Below are 15,279 nucleotides of genomic sequence, written 5' to 3'. Positions count from 1 at the left end.
GCAAGACCCCTGCTCACCCAGCTTGGCAGTGACCTGGCAGCAGGAGCAGCCACTGAGGGGGTTTGCTGCAGCACAGTGGTTTGCAAAAATTTCCTTTGAGCACCTCTGTTTCCTTCCACTTCCATTGCCACAAAGTGCTTCAGTGTGCTGTTGTAGGCACAGATCTGCTTCCCAGGCTGATGAAAACTTGGAAACCTGGGGAAGCTCCATGGGAGGGAAATGTTTGTCATCTATATCTTATCCCTTGACTTGAAAAAAAATCTGTCCTTGCATCTCTCTTTATGCAAAGACAGTGATAATGTCTGGTCCTTGCACAGAGGGACCAAGGAGGGGTCAGAGGACACTTCATGTGCTATGCTTGACATCTCAGTGATTTCATAGGGACAACTACAGCATGTCCTGACATTACCATGCTTTTAAATAGGCAGAAGTTTCTCAGAGCAGCACTGTGCAGAGTGGTTGTGTGGGATTAGTGGCAGCACCAATGCCAAAGGTCCCTGCTCTGCTCTGGCTGTGTGTGTACCCTTGTACCCCTGCTCTCCTGGGGACGGAGCTGCCTGGGGCATGTGTAGAGCTGTACAATGAAATAGCTGAGGCACCATGGCTTCCAGGAGATGTGTGCAGAAGGGGATCAGGGCAGAGTGCCTGGGCATGAGTGTGGTTGCATCAAAGCCTGTCCCCTCAGGCAGGCACCTCACTTTGTCCATCACAGCTCAGAAACAGCCTTTATGAGTGGGCAGCAATGAAAATGCTGAGCAGGGATATTGCAGCTCTTGCTCTTGCATTGGCCGCTCCACAGAGCTGAGGAAACAAGGTCAGATTAAATGTGTGTGGAGGAAATTGGCAGGTCTCCTTTGGCTATAAAAGCAGCTGAAATTCTTACTCTTGGATCTGGGCAGAGAAGGTCTGGTGGACAGTCCACATACCTCCTCATGGCTTTTAAATTAAGTGTGTTGGAAGGAGATGCTGGGAAAAGCTGGATGGGCTCCTGACATTTTGTTTTCGTACCAGGGATGGGTGGACATCAGCATGGTACTCTCCTAATTAATGCTAATGGGTCTGCTGCTGGCCAGGCACGTGGCTGGGACCATGTGCAGGGCGAGGGGTGAAGCGTGGGCTTGGCTGGGGCTGGCTGCTGTCTCACAGGGTTTGCTTTCCCCCAGGAGAAGATCGGCTGGCGTAAGGAGGCATCTCACCTGCTGGTCTTCACCACGGATGATGTGCCCCACATAGCCCTGGATGGGAAGCTGGGGGGGCTGGTGCAGCCCCACGATGGGCAGTGCCACCTGAACGAAGCCAACGAGTACAGCGCCTCCAGCCAGCTGGTGAGTGGGGCACGGGGCACAGCCCTCAGAGACCTCGAGGGCTGGGGGACCTCTCTGGAGACCAGCCAACCCCTACTCCAGCAGCTTTTGGCAAATGCAGTGCCTGGTTTAACCCAGCTTCTGCAATTTGCAAATAAAATTTGCTCTTCCTTTGGGCATCCCCCCATAGTGAATGCTTCTGTGATGGTCAAAAATGAGTTGGTGACTTAGTGAGTTCCTTCAAAGCTCATTGCAAAGGACGGAAAAGTAACTTGGTGTCCTGAAGAGCATTACATTTTGCCTGCAAAGTGTAGAGGAAACAGAATATGTAATCTCTTTTCTAAAATATGTCTGAGGAGGATGGAGTGAGGACTGCCCAGAGGACTCTTCCTGAGAAGGGTGTATCTACACTGATGTGACTACACTAGCAAGTACAACAGAAAGCTGCTTTTATTCATAGCCTTTGACCACAACACTAACATAAGTCTTACTAATAAACAGGCAAACTAGCCCTTTTTAAAAATTGAACTCAGTGGAGGAAACTTCTGGGATGAATGAGCACTTGCCTGCCTCTTCATTATCGCATCCTTCTGCAGAATGGTGCTTTATTCAGCAGACCACATGCACTAATTATGATTTTTGTTCCAAATGTCAACCTGTGAGGGGAATCTGGGTGGCTGTGTTAAGGTTAGAAGCTGGGCTCTACAGTGGAACCCCCTGTGCAGTCCTACCAAGTGGATGTATATGGAAGGAAGCACAGTCCCCAGACTGGCTCCCTTATCTGGAGTAAATGCTGAGGAGATGGCATTGAGATGCTGCCTTGGCACTTCCCTGTTTGAATCTCAGAGGCTCTCAATCAGCCCTTCGGTCTTCAAGTAAATGAGATGGTTTTTCCCAAGGACAGCATTTCAGAAGCAGGCAGGAGTTTTGAACTCAAGCTGGTCTCTAGAAACTGAGCCCTGGGTCATTATTTTGTTGCAGTGTCTCCCTGCCATCCTCTCTGCCTGGGAAATCTGCAGAATTAAACAGCTTATTGTAATCTCTTCATGGTCCCAGTATGCAGAAAGAACAGGCAACGGATGTTTCTGCTTTGGGAGAAAAAAATTTGATACATTCCCACTTTTTGTAGTTCTAGATTTCCCTGCCTCGCATCCCTTGAGGTAGCAGCCATTTAGCACATGTGCATCTGCTGATGGCAAAATATGAAGTGGAAAGAAATAACCCTGTGTTTTGGGTATTGCTGTGGCTAGTGGTGTTGTCAGTCATGCATTTTAGTGAGCAGTGCTGTAGAAATATTTAACAGATTTCTACTATTTCAGTTAGGATTGTGCTGGTACATCAGGGACTTCATCCCACAACAAAACACGCCATGTGTCTGGAATGAATTTTGCTATTGGGAAGAGAAGAGCAATGAAATTACTCTTTGTTTCTGTGTTACCCACCAGTCTTTCTGCCTGGCTTTTTCCCCCTAGGATTATCCTTCCCTGGCACTTCTTGGGGAGAAACTTGCTGAAAACAACATCCACCTGATTTTCGCTGTTACAAAAAGTCATTACATGCTCTACAAGGTAATTGCTGAGTTGCCTGGGCTGGGGGGAGAGTGAAATGCCTCTTGAGGCCCTGGGGAGTGGAGGCAGCTGCAAACGTGTGTGTGCAGTGGCAAACAGGCAAACGTGTGTGTGCAGTGGCAAACACGTGTGTGCAGTGATAAGGGTGCGTGCATGTGGCCACAGGCTGCCCAGTGCAGGCAGACAAGGCTCAGCCCTGCTGGTCCTTTTGGCAGAAGGCACTAAAGCTTCTTAGAGCAAACAGATATAAGTGTGTTAGTGAGCATGTGAAGAGCTAAAATAGACTCCATGTTAATCGGGATGTTCGGACGGCTGCCAGCGTGCAGCGTGCCAGAGAGCAGAAACCTGCTCGGCCCATTCTGCAGTGACTTAATCCCATTACCTAATCCTGCACAGCCTTTCTGCCCAGCTGTGTTTTTCCATCACGGAGTCCAGGGCCCTGATGTGCCACACACAATTTGAACTCTCCTGCCATTCCTGCTCTCCCCTTCAAAAGGAAAGTTGACCCGAGGCACAAAGACCAGCCTGTGTCTAGAGCTGCCCTGCGGGGTTTTGCAGCTCTGGGGATGCAGAGGTGGTGTTTCAGGCGGGGTTGCTTTTGGAAACCTCTGCCGAGGCCCTCGAGGCTCAAGCAGGAACAACAAGCAGCCGTGTTGCTATGGTGGGGATGCTGCTGTTCACCCATGGGGAGTGGGAGGGCTGAGCTCGTTCTCCACCCCCTCTCCTGGGGATGCTCAGGGTTGGAAGGGCAGTCGGGACAGCCGCCCCTCCCTCCGTGCAGGGCCAGATTTCCCGAGTGCAGGGTGGCTGGGTCTTCCCCCCCAGCAGCAGAGCCCCAGGTATGTTTGTTCCTGACCCATGGCCATGAGCTTTGTTTAATATTTGACATGCTTCATTAGCAATGCTTTACTTTTGAAAGCTCCACATTAGCTGGAGCCAAAATATACCATGTACACCACTGGGTGATGGGGCAGTGTGTGTGGCCTGTGTCCCTGGCATGGGGTCAATCTCTCCTCATCCTCTGATTTTCAATATTTTAATTTTTCTTTTCTTTTTTTTTTTTTTAAGAACTTCACCACTTTGATCCCTGGAACAACAGTGGAGATTTTGCACAAAGATTCCAAGAATATCATTGAGCTGATTGTCAAAGCCTACAATGTAAGTGCATTTTAATACCACAGCTGCTGAAGTGAGAAGGGCTAAGAGCTGGGCCAGCTCAGCTTCCCCCAGTGAGCTCCACCCAGCTTGGCTGCCTCCCTCCCCTGTCCTCTCCACATTGCTGGAGCTGGGATGTCCACCCTGGAGAGGGAAACAAGGTGTGTGAGGAGGATGAGAAGCATGGATACCCAAGAGAGCCTGTGGGACAGCAGAAATTTCACCTCATCTCTCTTGTGTGCAGAATTACCCACAAAACACAGCTTCCATCTAAAACAGATCTCTCTCAGAGATCTTTTACCTACCAGTAGGTAAAATAGATTATTTCTTTGTTATCTGATATTCAGAGGCCTCTCAAGGGTGGGACCAGGTCCAGGTAAGGTTTCATTCTTGCCTTGCTCTCTGTGCAGCCCACATTGGTTTTCAACACCCTATGAGTATCACCATGCTCCCAAAGGAGCTCTGCCTGTGTGGCACTGCCAGTGCAGCCTGCCCTGGAACAGTGACCTAGAGTTGTACTGCTGACCTGATGTCATCCATCTACACGTGGAGATCAGGGGAGCAGATCAATTAGAAGCAGCTAAATTGCATGTTCATAGCATACTTAGTGTCAACATTTGTGTTGACTTCTCCCTGAATTCTTATAGGTCAGGTCTTCATGATCCTGCAAGGATTTTGCTGGGTGTTGGGCATGGAGATCTGACCCCATAACAGGTCAGCCCTCAGGTGGAGATATTCATGCATGGGATCTGTGGGCACAGCTTTTGATGGCTGCAAGCTCTTCTTGGTACTATGTTCATTAGTGCAGGGAGTCAGTAAAACTTCTTTGGAGGAGTTTACACATCCAGAATCCATGTGGGGTTGGGGTGTGCTTTGCATGATCTGTGAAGTTCTTCCTTCTTGTCCCCCATTTCCCTGCAGTTAAAGCAGCTTTTGGTTATGCCCTTGGGAAGAGTGCTTCCCAAAGCTTCACCCTCTGAGGAAGGCAATGAACGGTTAATGCTGCTAATGAGGCCCAGGAGATACTGCTAATCAAAAGCCCAGTTGTCCCAGTTTGTCCCTTCAGGTAGGAGGGTCTTGTGGCTGAGATGCTTGGCTGGGGAGAAAGAAATTAATATTTATTCCACGTTGACTTTGCATGTGGCCTCGGTGCCATCAGGTGGAAACCTCCCTTTGCCTTGTTTTTGCAGCTGTAAGATATATCCATGCCTCCATTTCATCACCCCTCAAGCCTTTGCAGATCAATACTGCTGAAGCTGATGAAAACCATTGGGAACCCTGTGGCTGCACCACTGCTCCCTCTTTCTCTTTGCTTGTGAGCTTTCCAGCACATCCAGCTGGAAACCACTTGGGTGCTTGACCAAGGGGCCCCATGGAATGAGCTGCATGGGCTGGCTGGCTGCTGAGGCTGGGGTTCGTTTCTCACTGCTGAGGCTGGGGTTAGTGTCTGACTGCCCAGGCTGGGGTTCGTTTTTCCCGGTTAGGCGGGGTTTCTCACTGCTGGGCTGGGGTAGTGTCTCCCCCCCGCCGTGGGGTTCGTTTCTCACTGCTGGGGCTGGGGTTAGTTTCTTGCCTGTTCAGCTGGTGATGGGTGTGGTGGGACCCCCAGGAGTGCTGTGGGGAGCTGGCAGCTCCTGCCTGTGCCACGGTCAGCCCAGGGCCACCCAAACCTGGCGCCCACCCAGCCTGTCTCCTCTTGGTAGCTTTGTTTTTTTCCTGAAATGAGGGAGGAAATTCTCACTGAAGGAGATGGCTAAAATTCTGTTTCCCAAATGGGAGTGAACCTTTTTTAGTCCCTGTGCAAGGGAAAGTCTGAGCCTGGAGAAATACAAGGCTGTCTTCTCCTGTGGGGTGGCAGTGGCTGATGTTCCGGGCCTGGGCTCAGTCCCTCTCCCTCAGTGTTTTCCCCGTCTCTGGTCCTCTCTCATCTCCTTCCCCTCACTGATGCACACATCAGACTTGCTCAGGGCTTATGTTACCCTCAAGATTCCTTTTCCCCATCTCTTCATCTTCCATCTCCCTTTTCATCTGCCCAGCATGCTGTCCCCTCTCCCTCATCCCTCCAGGTGTGAAGCAAAAGAGAACAGGGACTGCTTTCTCCCTGCCCTTCCCCCAAATCTCAAGATACCTGGGAGATGGAAAAGCTCATGGGAAGCTGTGTCCAGACACAGGGCTGGGCTTGGACTGATGAGAGCAAATGGCATGCTGGTTTAAGAAGCACTTTCCTAAACCAAATCCAGGCAGGTCCTGGGAGTGTTTCTTGTTACAACCACCAGTTGCCCTCCGTGGTGGCTGTGGTGTTGTCAGAAGACACTGGTGTGTAACAGTGCCAAGGGGCTGATAACAATGGCACTGCATTTAGGGTAGCAGCAGGACTATACAGGGCTCATAAGAGGATTTGTGTAGGAACATAGGATGAGCTGTGCAAGGTCATACTGAGGCCTGGCCTGGTGTCCTGTTTTCTGCTATGCTACCTCTGGAAAAGACGACAGGGGAGCATGTCAGAGTAGCAGCTAATTCCTACAGGATGATTTGGCCACTGCAGCATCCATAGATTAATTGGCAGTTGGCACATGCAGTGTTCACCCCCTAGGCAATGGATGCTCCATGTGGTCCCAGTTGTTACCCCATGAAGAGCTTCTCTGTTACAGTAGAGAGATGGGAATTATTCCTTTCTTTCCTCAAGGACTGTTTAGATTCACCCGGCCAAAACTCATTTATTTCCTGTCCATTTCTAGAAGCGTTGGCTCTTTGCTGGCATGTGAACCCTGCTTTTGTCATCACATGTATTGGCAAGGGGTCTGAATTAGCACTTTTCCTTAATCTGGCCTCTTTGGTGAGGGCTGGGGACAAGGGGAAGAGGGATGGAGCTGGAAGCTGGCTTTGGGTAATGAGCATATTTGTGCAGAAAGCTCCATTTTGAAAAACTTTATCATTTTTGGACACCACTGGTATGAAAATCAGTTCCAGCCCTTGGAAGAATTAAACAAAACAATGTCATTCTGAATTAATATTTATAAACTTCATTTTGTTGTGACTTAAAAAGTCTGTGTATGCAGCAGGGCAGAGTTAAGAAGCAGAAGAAAGGAGTAAAAGCACACCAAAACCTCACAGATGGAAAATGCTCTTCACTTTGAAAAGTTTTTTCAAAGAAAGAGATTTTTCATTAATTTTTTTCCCATGGTGCTGTTTGCAGCTGACTCTTACAGAAGGGTGCTTTTTGTTCAGCTTTTTCTTCTAAGAGGGAGAATACATTTTTCTGACCAGTTGGGTGAAATGAAGGAAGCAGGACAGAGTTTAGTGCAGTTTCATGTCTTCTCTGTGCTGCACAGTAGACATTGTAGGACAGCTGCCAGTGGAGAATCAGGCTTTGCACTTTGCTCAGGAGCTGGGTTATGGGGAGGAGAAGGTGCAGATGTGCACAGAAAGCTCTGACCTTCAATTCAGAGATATTCTGTTTCTGGTGGAGAAGGTTTTCTTCTTTGTCTTGTGCACCTGTATGTTTCCAGTGCTGGCTGCAGTGTCCATTACACCCTGCAGGGGTGGCAGGCAGCTCCCTGTGAATCTACTTGTGATCATCAGAACTCTTCTGGGCTGGTTGAGTCAAACTCAAATGACAATGTGTGTGCAGGGGTGATTTTTTTTCATATCGGTGCAGAGATGTCCTACTCACCCTCTGGAAACAGCAGGAGAAGAGACTGAAGCAGAAGAAGCCCTTCTGTCTTTGGGAGCTTGATGGTTTGCTTTCCCCTTGTGTTTCCAGAGTATTCGTTCCAAGGTGGAGCTCACAGTCTGGGACAGCCCTGAGGACATTGGCTTGACCTTCACTGCCACCTGCCAGGATGGGCTGTCCTATCCTGGGCTCAGGAAGTGTGGGGACCTCAAAATTGGAGATACGGTGAGTCTGCCTTTTAATCTGTTCCCTGGAGAGGCTCTTTCACCTGCTTCCCTCCGTTGATGAGTGGTCCTGGGCAATAAAACACAGTTTTGCTCATTTTCCTCTGCTTTCCTCATGATGATACAGAAACCCACAGGGAGTGGCTCTGCTAGAAGTAGTTCTGGGTGGTGCAGGTCAGTCCAAGGTGAGCTGTAGGAAAGAGGGAAAGCATCTTGTCTACTGTACTGAGCTAAAGGTCCTGATTAGGCAGCAGGATGCAATAGTCAAAAACAGGCTTTTTTCCCTTATTCACAGATATTCACATCACACTCTCTCCTGTGAAATTCCATAGGCAGCAATCCTCCTCTCCTGTGTTCAGTTCCTACGTTATTATATAGCAGCACAGATTGAAATAAATATTAACATGGCATAATCCATCCTGTGCTTTTTAAAAAGCAGGGAAGCTAAGCTTTGCTTGTTTAAATTGAGTGTTGATGCAGATAAATGAGTTGATGGGCTGCAGGGCTAGGGCAGGGGGGCTCAGGTTGGTGGGGAATCTCCTCCTTTTCTTCAGACTTTTGCTGTGTGAGGCCATGCGTGTGGGTTCATTAGCAGCCTGATTGCCTTATTTGAGAAGAGTGACTCTGCAAACATACCTCAGGGCTCTCAGTGCTGTGACATATAAAAATAGTTTGAAAGAGTCAACAGTAGCTGGAGTTTTACCCCACCAAATAAGGATCATGTGAGATGTTAAACAGGGAAGTGGCCTTGCTTTTTAAACTGAATTTACTGGGTCCTGGATAGGTAGGTAGAAGCAATCCCTGTAGCTCCTTGGATGGCTCCAGCTGCTGCAGCTTGTGCCATAAAGGGTCTGGCTGTGAGTGCAGCAGGAGCTGGTGCTGGCGCCGCTCCATTTTAGGGGAACCCTGAGTGTCAAGGTGCCTGCACAGGCAGAGACACCACAGGGTGGTGGGGTCATGTACCTCCACCCCCTCTTTTCAGCTGCTTTCTGCCCCACTGCTTTCAGGAGGTTTGACTCCTGCTAAGGAAGTTTCCCCAAAGAGGATCATGCTGGCACTGGGCCCTAATCTGCCAGGGCTTAGTCCTGGGGCTGTGGGTGTCAGTGGGTGAAAGGGAGCAGGATTACTCTGATCCCCTTAGTTTGCTTTCTGATCTCCTCCTCTGTAATTTGAGCTTCTACCCTAATTGCTTCAGGCCTTGGGAATGGGAGGGGATCAAGGGAGGTTTCCTGGGGGTGCAGCTCCCCTACCAGGGGAGGCTGCAGCATCTTCATCTGCACATCCCCCCTTGACCTGTGGGACAGTGATGTCAGTGAGAGCTTGAGGTGACCCCCAAATGTCCCCAGAGAGAAAGCATTCCTTCCTGAGGCCTAGGAAAGGGTCTCATTTCCTTGGAATAAGGTTAATCCTCCTTGCTAACTGGCAGCTCTGGGCAGTGCTGACCAGCCCTAACAAAGAGCAGGATTAAATCAGGGGCTAAGCAAGCAACCAAAGTATGGTCTTGGTTTTCTCAAGGAGAAAATCCCTGACACTGGATTGTAGCAACATAAAACAAGTAGGGGTGTGATGTATAGCCATTTAATGATGTGCAGAACCCTTCTGAAGCCAGGCTTGATAGAAGCATCCATTCAAAATGGCCTGTGAGCAGCATGCCAACAGCTAGGGACTGTGGTGCTGATACACATTTCCACATGCAAATCAGGAGTCCCATAAAACCTTCTAAATCCATGATCTTATAGGCACCTTGGGTTCTTGGCTGTGCTGGTTAGATCTTGTTTTGAGAGAGTTTTCTATTTTTAGTAGCATGAAAACTGGGTTATTTGCTAGAGTTTTGCCCTGTTTGTTTCATGGAAATAGGCAGGTTCCTTCCCACTTCACAGAAACCAGTGGTGCCTGATGGGGAAAATTGCTCTGGATGCCTGACAGCAGAGAGTTTTAAAATGCTTTGGATGCCCAGCTCCTCACGTTGGTGCATTGAGCTGCAAGTGCCTTTGCTGGATGTGCCATTTTTTGGGTTTTTTTTTTTTTTGCACACCTGGGAGCGAAGCTCTGACGTGCTGAGTTCCCTGGAATTGCTCCATGGATTTTCCCCAGCACATTTGCTCTTCCCTGCCAGGAAGCACCACTGGCAGCTACTTGGGGGCTGTGCCTGTGAAAAATGTGTATTTTATGATTGGCTTTTCGCAAATATTAAATTGACTCTTATATGTGTTGTGTTAGAAAGTAATGCTGTATTAATTCTCTTAAGTAGTGTGTTAAATATAGTTTTAGGTTATAAAAAATGTTAAAATAGAAACTATGCTATTGTGAAAAACGCCAATCAGTTGTTTTTAAAATTTTAAAAGTTTAATAGTAATAAAATGGTTATAAAAATAGTAATATGATTAGAGTAATAATAATTTGGACAATTTGAATTAGAACAATACAAGACAATAGAGACAAAGTGTTACAGACATCCGGGTACCTTTTTCTGGGCAGCACGAGCCCGAAAAAGGACACACATTAAAAGAGGATTAACCCTTAAAAACAATAGCCTGTTGCATATTCATACATCTCATACATGATGCATAAATTCCATTCAAACACAGGATTCTGTCTGGTCATCGTCAACTTCTTCTTCTGAATCCTAACAACACCTTTGAGGCAGGAAGAAGATTGTTTCTTCTGATAAGATGGCAATAAATTCTGAAAGATTTAGGTGTCCTGTGGCTGCTATCTCGCTGTGAGTCCTTTCTTTAAAAAAAGTATCCTACATAGCATAGTTTCTATTTTAACATTTTTTATAACCTAAAACTATATTTAACACACTACTTAAGAGAACTAATACAGCATTACTTTCTAACACAACACATATAAGAGTCATTTTAATATTTGCGAAAAGCCAATCATAAAATACATGCATTTTTCACACTATGTAGGATACTTTTTTTAAAGAAAGGACTTGCAGTGAAATAGCAGCCACAGGACACCTAAATCTTTCAGAATTTATTGCCCTCTTATCAGAAGAAATGAACTTCTTCCCACCTCGCTCAGCCCTGAAGGCACTGTTAGGATTCAGAGGAAGAAGCTGACGATGACCAGACAGAATCCTGTGTTTGAATGGAATTTATGCATCATGTGTGAGGTGTATGAATATGCAATAGGCTATTGTTTTTAAGGGTTAATCCTTTGTTAACGGGTGTCCTTTTTTGAGCTCGTGCTGCCCAGAAAGAGGTACCCAGACATCCGTAACTCTTTGTCTCCATTATGTCATATTGTCCTAATTCAGACCATCCAAATTATTATTATACTCTAATTGTATTAGTATTTTTATAACCATTTTATTACTATTAAACTTTAAAAATTTTAAAAACAAGTGATTGGCAGTCACAGTGCCCGTCACCTTCCATCTCCCCTCAGGTTTCCTTCGAGGTGGCCGTGGAGGCGCGGAGCTGCCCGGCCGAGGACGTGTCCCACAGCTTCACCATCAAGCCGGCCGGCTTCCGGGACACGCTGGAGGTGGCCGTGAGCTACCGCTGCCAGTGCGGCTGCACCGGCCGGGCCGCGCCCGCCAGCGGCAAGTGCAGCGGCAACGGCACCTACGCCTGCGGGCTGTGCGAGTGCGAGCCCGGCTACCTGGGGGCCCGCTGCGAGTGCCGGGAGGGCGCCATGGGCGAGCTGCACCACGCGCTGTGCCGTGAGGCCGAGGGCAAGCCCCTGTGCAGCGACCGGGGCGAGTGCAGCTGCAACCAGTGCCAGTGCTACGAGAGCGAGTTCGGCAACATCTACGGGCCCTTCTGCGAGTGCGACGACTTCTCCTGCGCCAGGTACAAGGGAGTCCTCTGCTCAGGTAGGAGCCTTCCCTCCCTTGTGTTGCAGTGTGATGTCATAGCCTGTCTCAGTTATCCCGGTTCCTTCCCCTGGGTGTGCCAGTCACCTCTTCCTTCCCCTCCCTTGCCCCTGCTGAGTGTTGTCCGTCAGTCTTGGCATTCTAGAAAGGGCACCGTGTGTTTGGCAAAGTTCAAAAGATGCCTCTCAGCCCTGGGGGACATTGGGCCATCCAGGTGTCATTTGTCCCCTGAGACTCCCCACCCCTTACCTGGTTGGTGGGATCCCTACCCCTTCCCTCCCCCTCTCCCCAGGGTTAAAAGACACAGCAACCACACGGTTCTTGGGTTCTGTTGGAGCTGTTGCTGGATTCAGAGGCCTGTGTGCCAGGAGTAAAGCTCTGGATTGAAACCCTCCAGCAGAACCCGACTCCTTTCCTTGACCTCGCCTAAAGCCTTTCTGCCAGAGGTAAACCTGAGCTCCTGAATGCCTGGACTTGTCCCAAGTGCCAGCTGCAATATCCAGCTAGCCAAAGATGTCTCTGAGGTGAAACCACCACAGCTGCTGCCTTTGGTCAAGCAGCAAGGGCCAGACGAGCCCAAGCACGTTCCATCCAGCTCTATGGGTATTTAATTCCAATACCCTTGGGTCCTCAGTGTCGTGGTAGTGAGAAAGCTGCTGCAGAATGGGGCTGGAGTGTGCAGGGAATGTGCCCTGTTTCTCTAGGAGTCTGTGCTCCCTTTCTTTTCTTTATGGGAATGAGGAGGGAGAGGTTTAGAGGCATCCACAGTTAAGAGCAAAAATGGCATTATCCTCATCAGAACTGGATTTCCAGCATTGGAGTCAAAGGCTGTCTCCCTGCATGTCGGGATCTTTAGCTTGTCAGAGTGACCCCGAGAAAAGTTAGAAAGTCCCTAAGAAGGAGTCAGAGTTCTTCATTTCTCTGTCTCAAGGTTGTTTATTGTATCTTATCTATAAAATTCTTTCTCCTGTCCTGCCGAGGTCTGTTCAGCAGGACAGTTCCAGGCACTCTGCCTGCCCCTGGGGCGGTGTTATCTTTTTATACTAAAAACTACATGTACAATATTTACATTAACTTTCCAATACCTATCATCTATGTTAGACAGTGAGCTTCTACTCTAAGCCAGTCTGTAAGTGCCAACATCACAGCAGAAGATGGAGGCCAAGAAGAAGAAGGAGAAAGGCTGGACATGCCCAGATCCCTCCATCTTGCTTCCTGAACCCTCATACCAAAAACCCCAAAATCTACCTTTTCACCCCGTGATAACTTCACTATTATTCTACCTAAACTGTTGTGGCTTGCTGATTTTCATATAAGGTTGGTAATTTGCTCCATGGGTCATAATCAAAACCACAGGCATTTTGGGCTCTGTGGCTGGGCTTCTGAGCCCCCTGGCAGGGGTCTTGGCCGTCCTGGACAGCCAGAGGGATGTTCTGGGTTCCCACACCTGCAGGTTTGTTTGCTGCCTGCATCCCACAGAGATGAGCAGAGTCTTGGCTTTGGTGTTGTTATTTTGATGTAACTATGCACATCTCTTGCACACTGATGTATTTCCCCAGGAAAGAGTAAACCAGCACTGGCTTGAATCCCCTGAGGCTTTTTTGGTGTTGTCATAGGTTGGATTTTTCCTACGTGTGCCATCCTTCCCTGCCTAGGCAGAAACAATCTTCTTTTAAAGATGAAGTGTGTGGTGTAATCCCCTGGTGCCTCACAGGTGAAAGGAAAGATTGTGTTTCAGGCTGTTACTTATTAGAGAAAAGCTGTATTAAAGATTCCTAAAGCTGTTTTATGTGTGGATTTTTCTCCCACTGAGAAAACAAGTCATTCACTGGGAAAGCTGTAGCCAGTCAGCTTTGCTTAAACAAAGGTAGACGAGTTATTTAGCTGTGTTTGCTAAGATGGTTTTAAAACCTCATCAGTCCAAGGTCAAATAATTTACCTTGAACATAATTGCCTGGATTAGCCTTCAGACATAATTCCCTCAGTTGGATCAGGGCAAAGGGCTGTTCTTTAAAATTTGCCTGCTTTCAAGCAAGTAAAATATTTCCGTGGCTGAAAACCTTGGACAAGAATTCCAAACAAGTGTAAGCTTGGAAAAAATAGTTACTTTTTATGTTTTCTCCAGGGAAGTGATGTTTTTTCCACTGCTGTTTATCTTGCCCTGCATATTTCAGAGCGGGGCAATAAGCTTTGGTTGCAAGTTTCGGACTGTTTGAGTCGGTTGTGTTGTTAGGTGGATAGAGGATGTTTGTGTTAATTTTCCTGTAGCCTGGCTAGTGATTTTGTCACTGCTGAAGATGAGGCAGGCAGTACTCTGGGTTTGGAATTGCCCTGGAGATCCCTGCTGGGATCCAGTGGGAATGGCCAGTTCCACCCTGACAGTGACTGCCCAGACTGGGGGGGTCTGTGGAGCTCTCCCTGCTGATGCATGAGTGGAAAGATGGGTGAGCGAGCACGAAAAAAGGGTTTGAAGGTAGACGGGGGAAAAATTAAACTCAACTGTGAAGTAATTAGGAGCACTGCTGCCTGGGAGCTCTCCAGAAGACCACATTGCTTTGATAGCATCATCCCACCCAAAAGGAGGGTATTTAAAAGCAAGCAGGGCATGAACACTATAAAGAGAGGTTGTAAGTTACTGGTGGAGCAGTTGCTGCAAGAGAAGGACACACCTCTGCTCAAATTTCCTTTCCAGCAGGAGGGCTAGAGCTCTGGGCTCCACAGGAAAGCAAGTTATATATCTTCTGTTGCACCTGCTTGCCTCTGTCCCTGTGGGGGATGTCTGGTGCTGGGAAGCACATCATAGCTGGTTTGGGATTTGCTGAAGCTTTTAAAAGTAATTTGAAAGTCCTTTTTAGAGCTATGAAAGAAAACAAAGGGTGGGCTGAGGCCAAGCAAGCTCTTTGCTTGAGGGATAGGATGGAGTCTAGCATGGCTGAATGAGTTGTAATGCTGAATCTGAATTGTAGCAAGTGCTGTGCCAGTGACAAGGCATTTTGAGGTGTTTTTTTCAGGCCAAGAGGCTTGGGATTTCCCAGCCCACCACAAGCTTGCATGGCAGGGCTATGCCCAAGGGGTTGCCCCTAATGAACAGCCCTCTGCTACACAAACATCACTGGGGCCTTCCAGCAGACCACGCTCTCTCCTCCATACAAATGGGGTCTTTTCAGAAAAGACCAGGTTTTTAGCTCAGCACTGGACATCTGTCCAGCAGCGTAGGTAGACTTGGAAGCCAGAAGAGTTTGGGTGATGCCTTGGGAGCAGTTGATTCTCAGGGCAGTCGCTGTGGTGGCTGGTTGCTGGTTTTGTTCCTGCTGGGGGTGAAATGACACCCTGCCCTCACTCTGTCTTTTCCTGGGCACAGTGTCTGTCCCTGAAAGGCTCTGTCATGCCTGTGCCTGTCACTCTCTGAGGGGAGTGCAGGTTTTAGCTAAAGCACAAACCAAAAAAGCAGAGTGTGGGGAGCTGTAATTTTGTGGCAGATTATTGTCTCCGTCCTTGCTGGGGAGTTTCTTGGCTTAGACCCATG

General features: G+C 48.3%; 1 protein-coding gene across 1 annotated transcript in view; it reads left to right on the top strand.

Annotated features, from left to right (window-relative positions):
- Positions 1–15,279, top strand: part of ITGB5 (integrin subunit beta 5) — a 59,424-nt gene that overhangs the window by 24,304 nt on the left and 19,841 nt on the right. The window contains exons 6-10 of the mRNA XM_030952278.1: positions 1,164–1,325; positions 2,777–2,872; positions 3,941–4,030; positions 7,791–7,925; positions 11,324–11,753. Coding sequence (XP_030808138.1) covers positions 1,164–1,325; positions 2,777–2,872; positions 3,941–4,030; positions 7,791–7,925; positions 11,324–11,753 — 913 coding nt within the window. The remainder of the gene's footprint in view (positions 1–1,163; positions 1,326–2,776; positions 2,873–3,940; positions 4,031–7,790; positions 7,926–11,323; positions 11,754–15,279) is intronic.

The sequence above is a fragment of the Camarhynchus parvulus genome, chromosome 7 (assembly GCF_901933205.1).
Source record: "Camarhynchus parvulus chromosome 7, STF_HiC, whole genome shotgun sequence".
Taxonomy (NCBI): Eukaryota; Metazoa; Chordata; class Aves; order Passeriformes; family Thraupidae; genus Camarhynchus; species Camarhynchus parvulus.
Note: the sequence above shows the minus strand (reverse complement) of the source record. Positions and strands in the feature narration are given on the sequence as shown.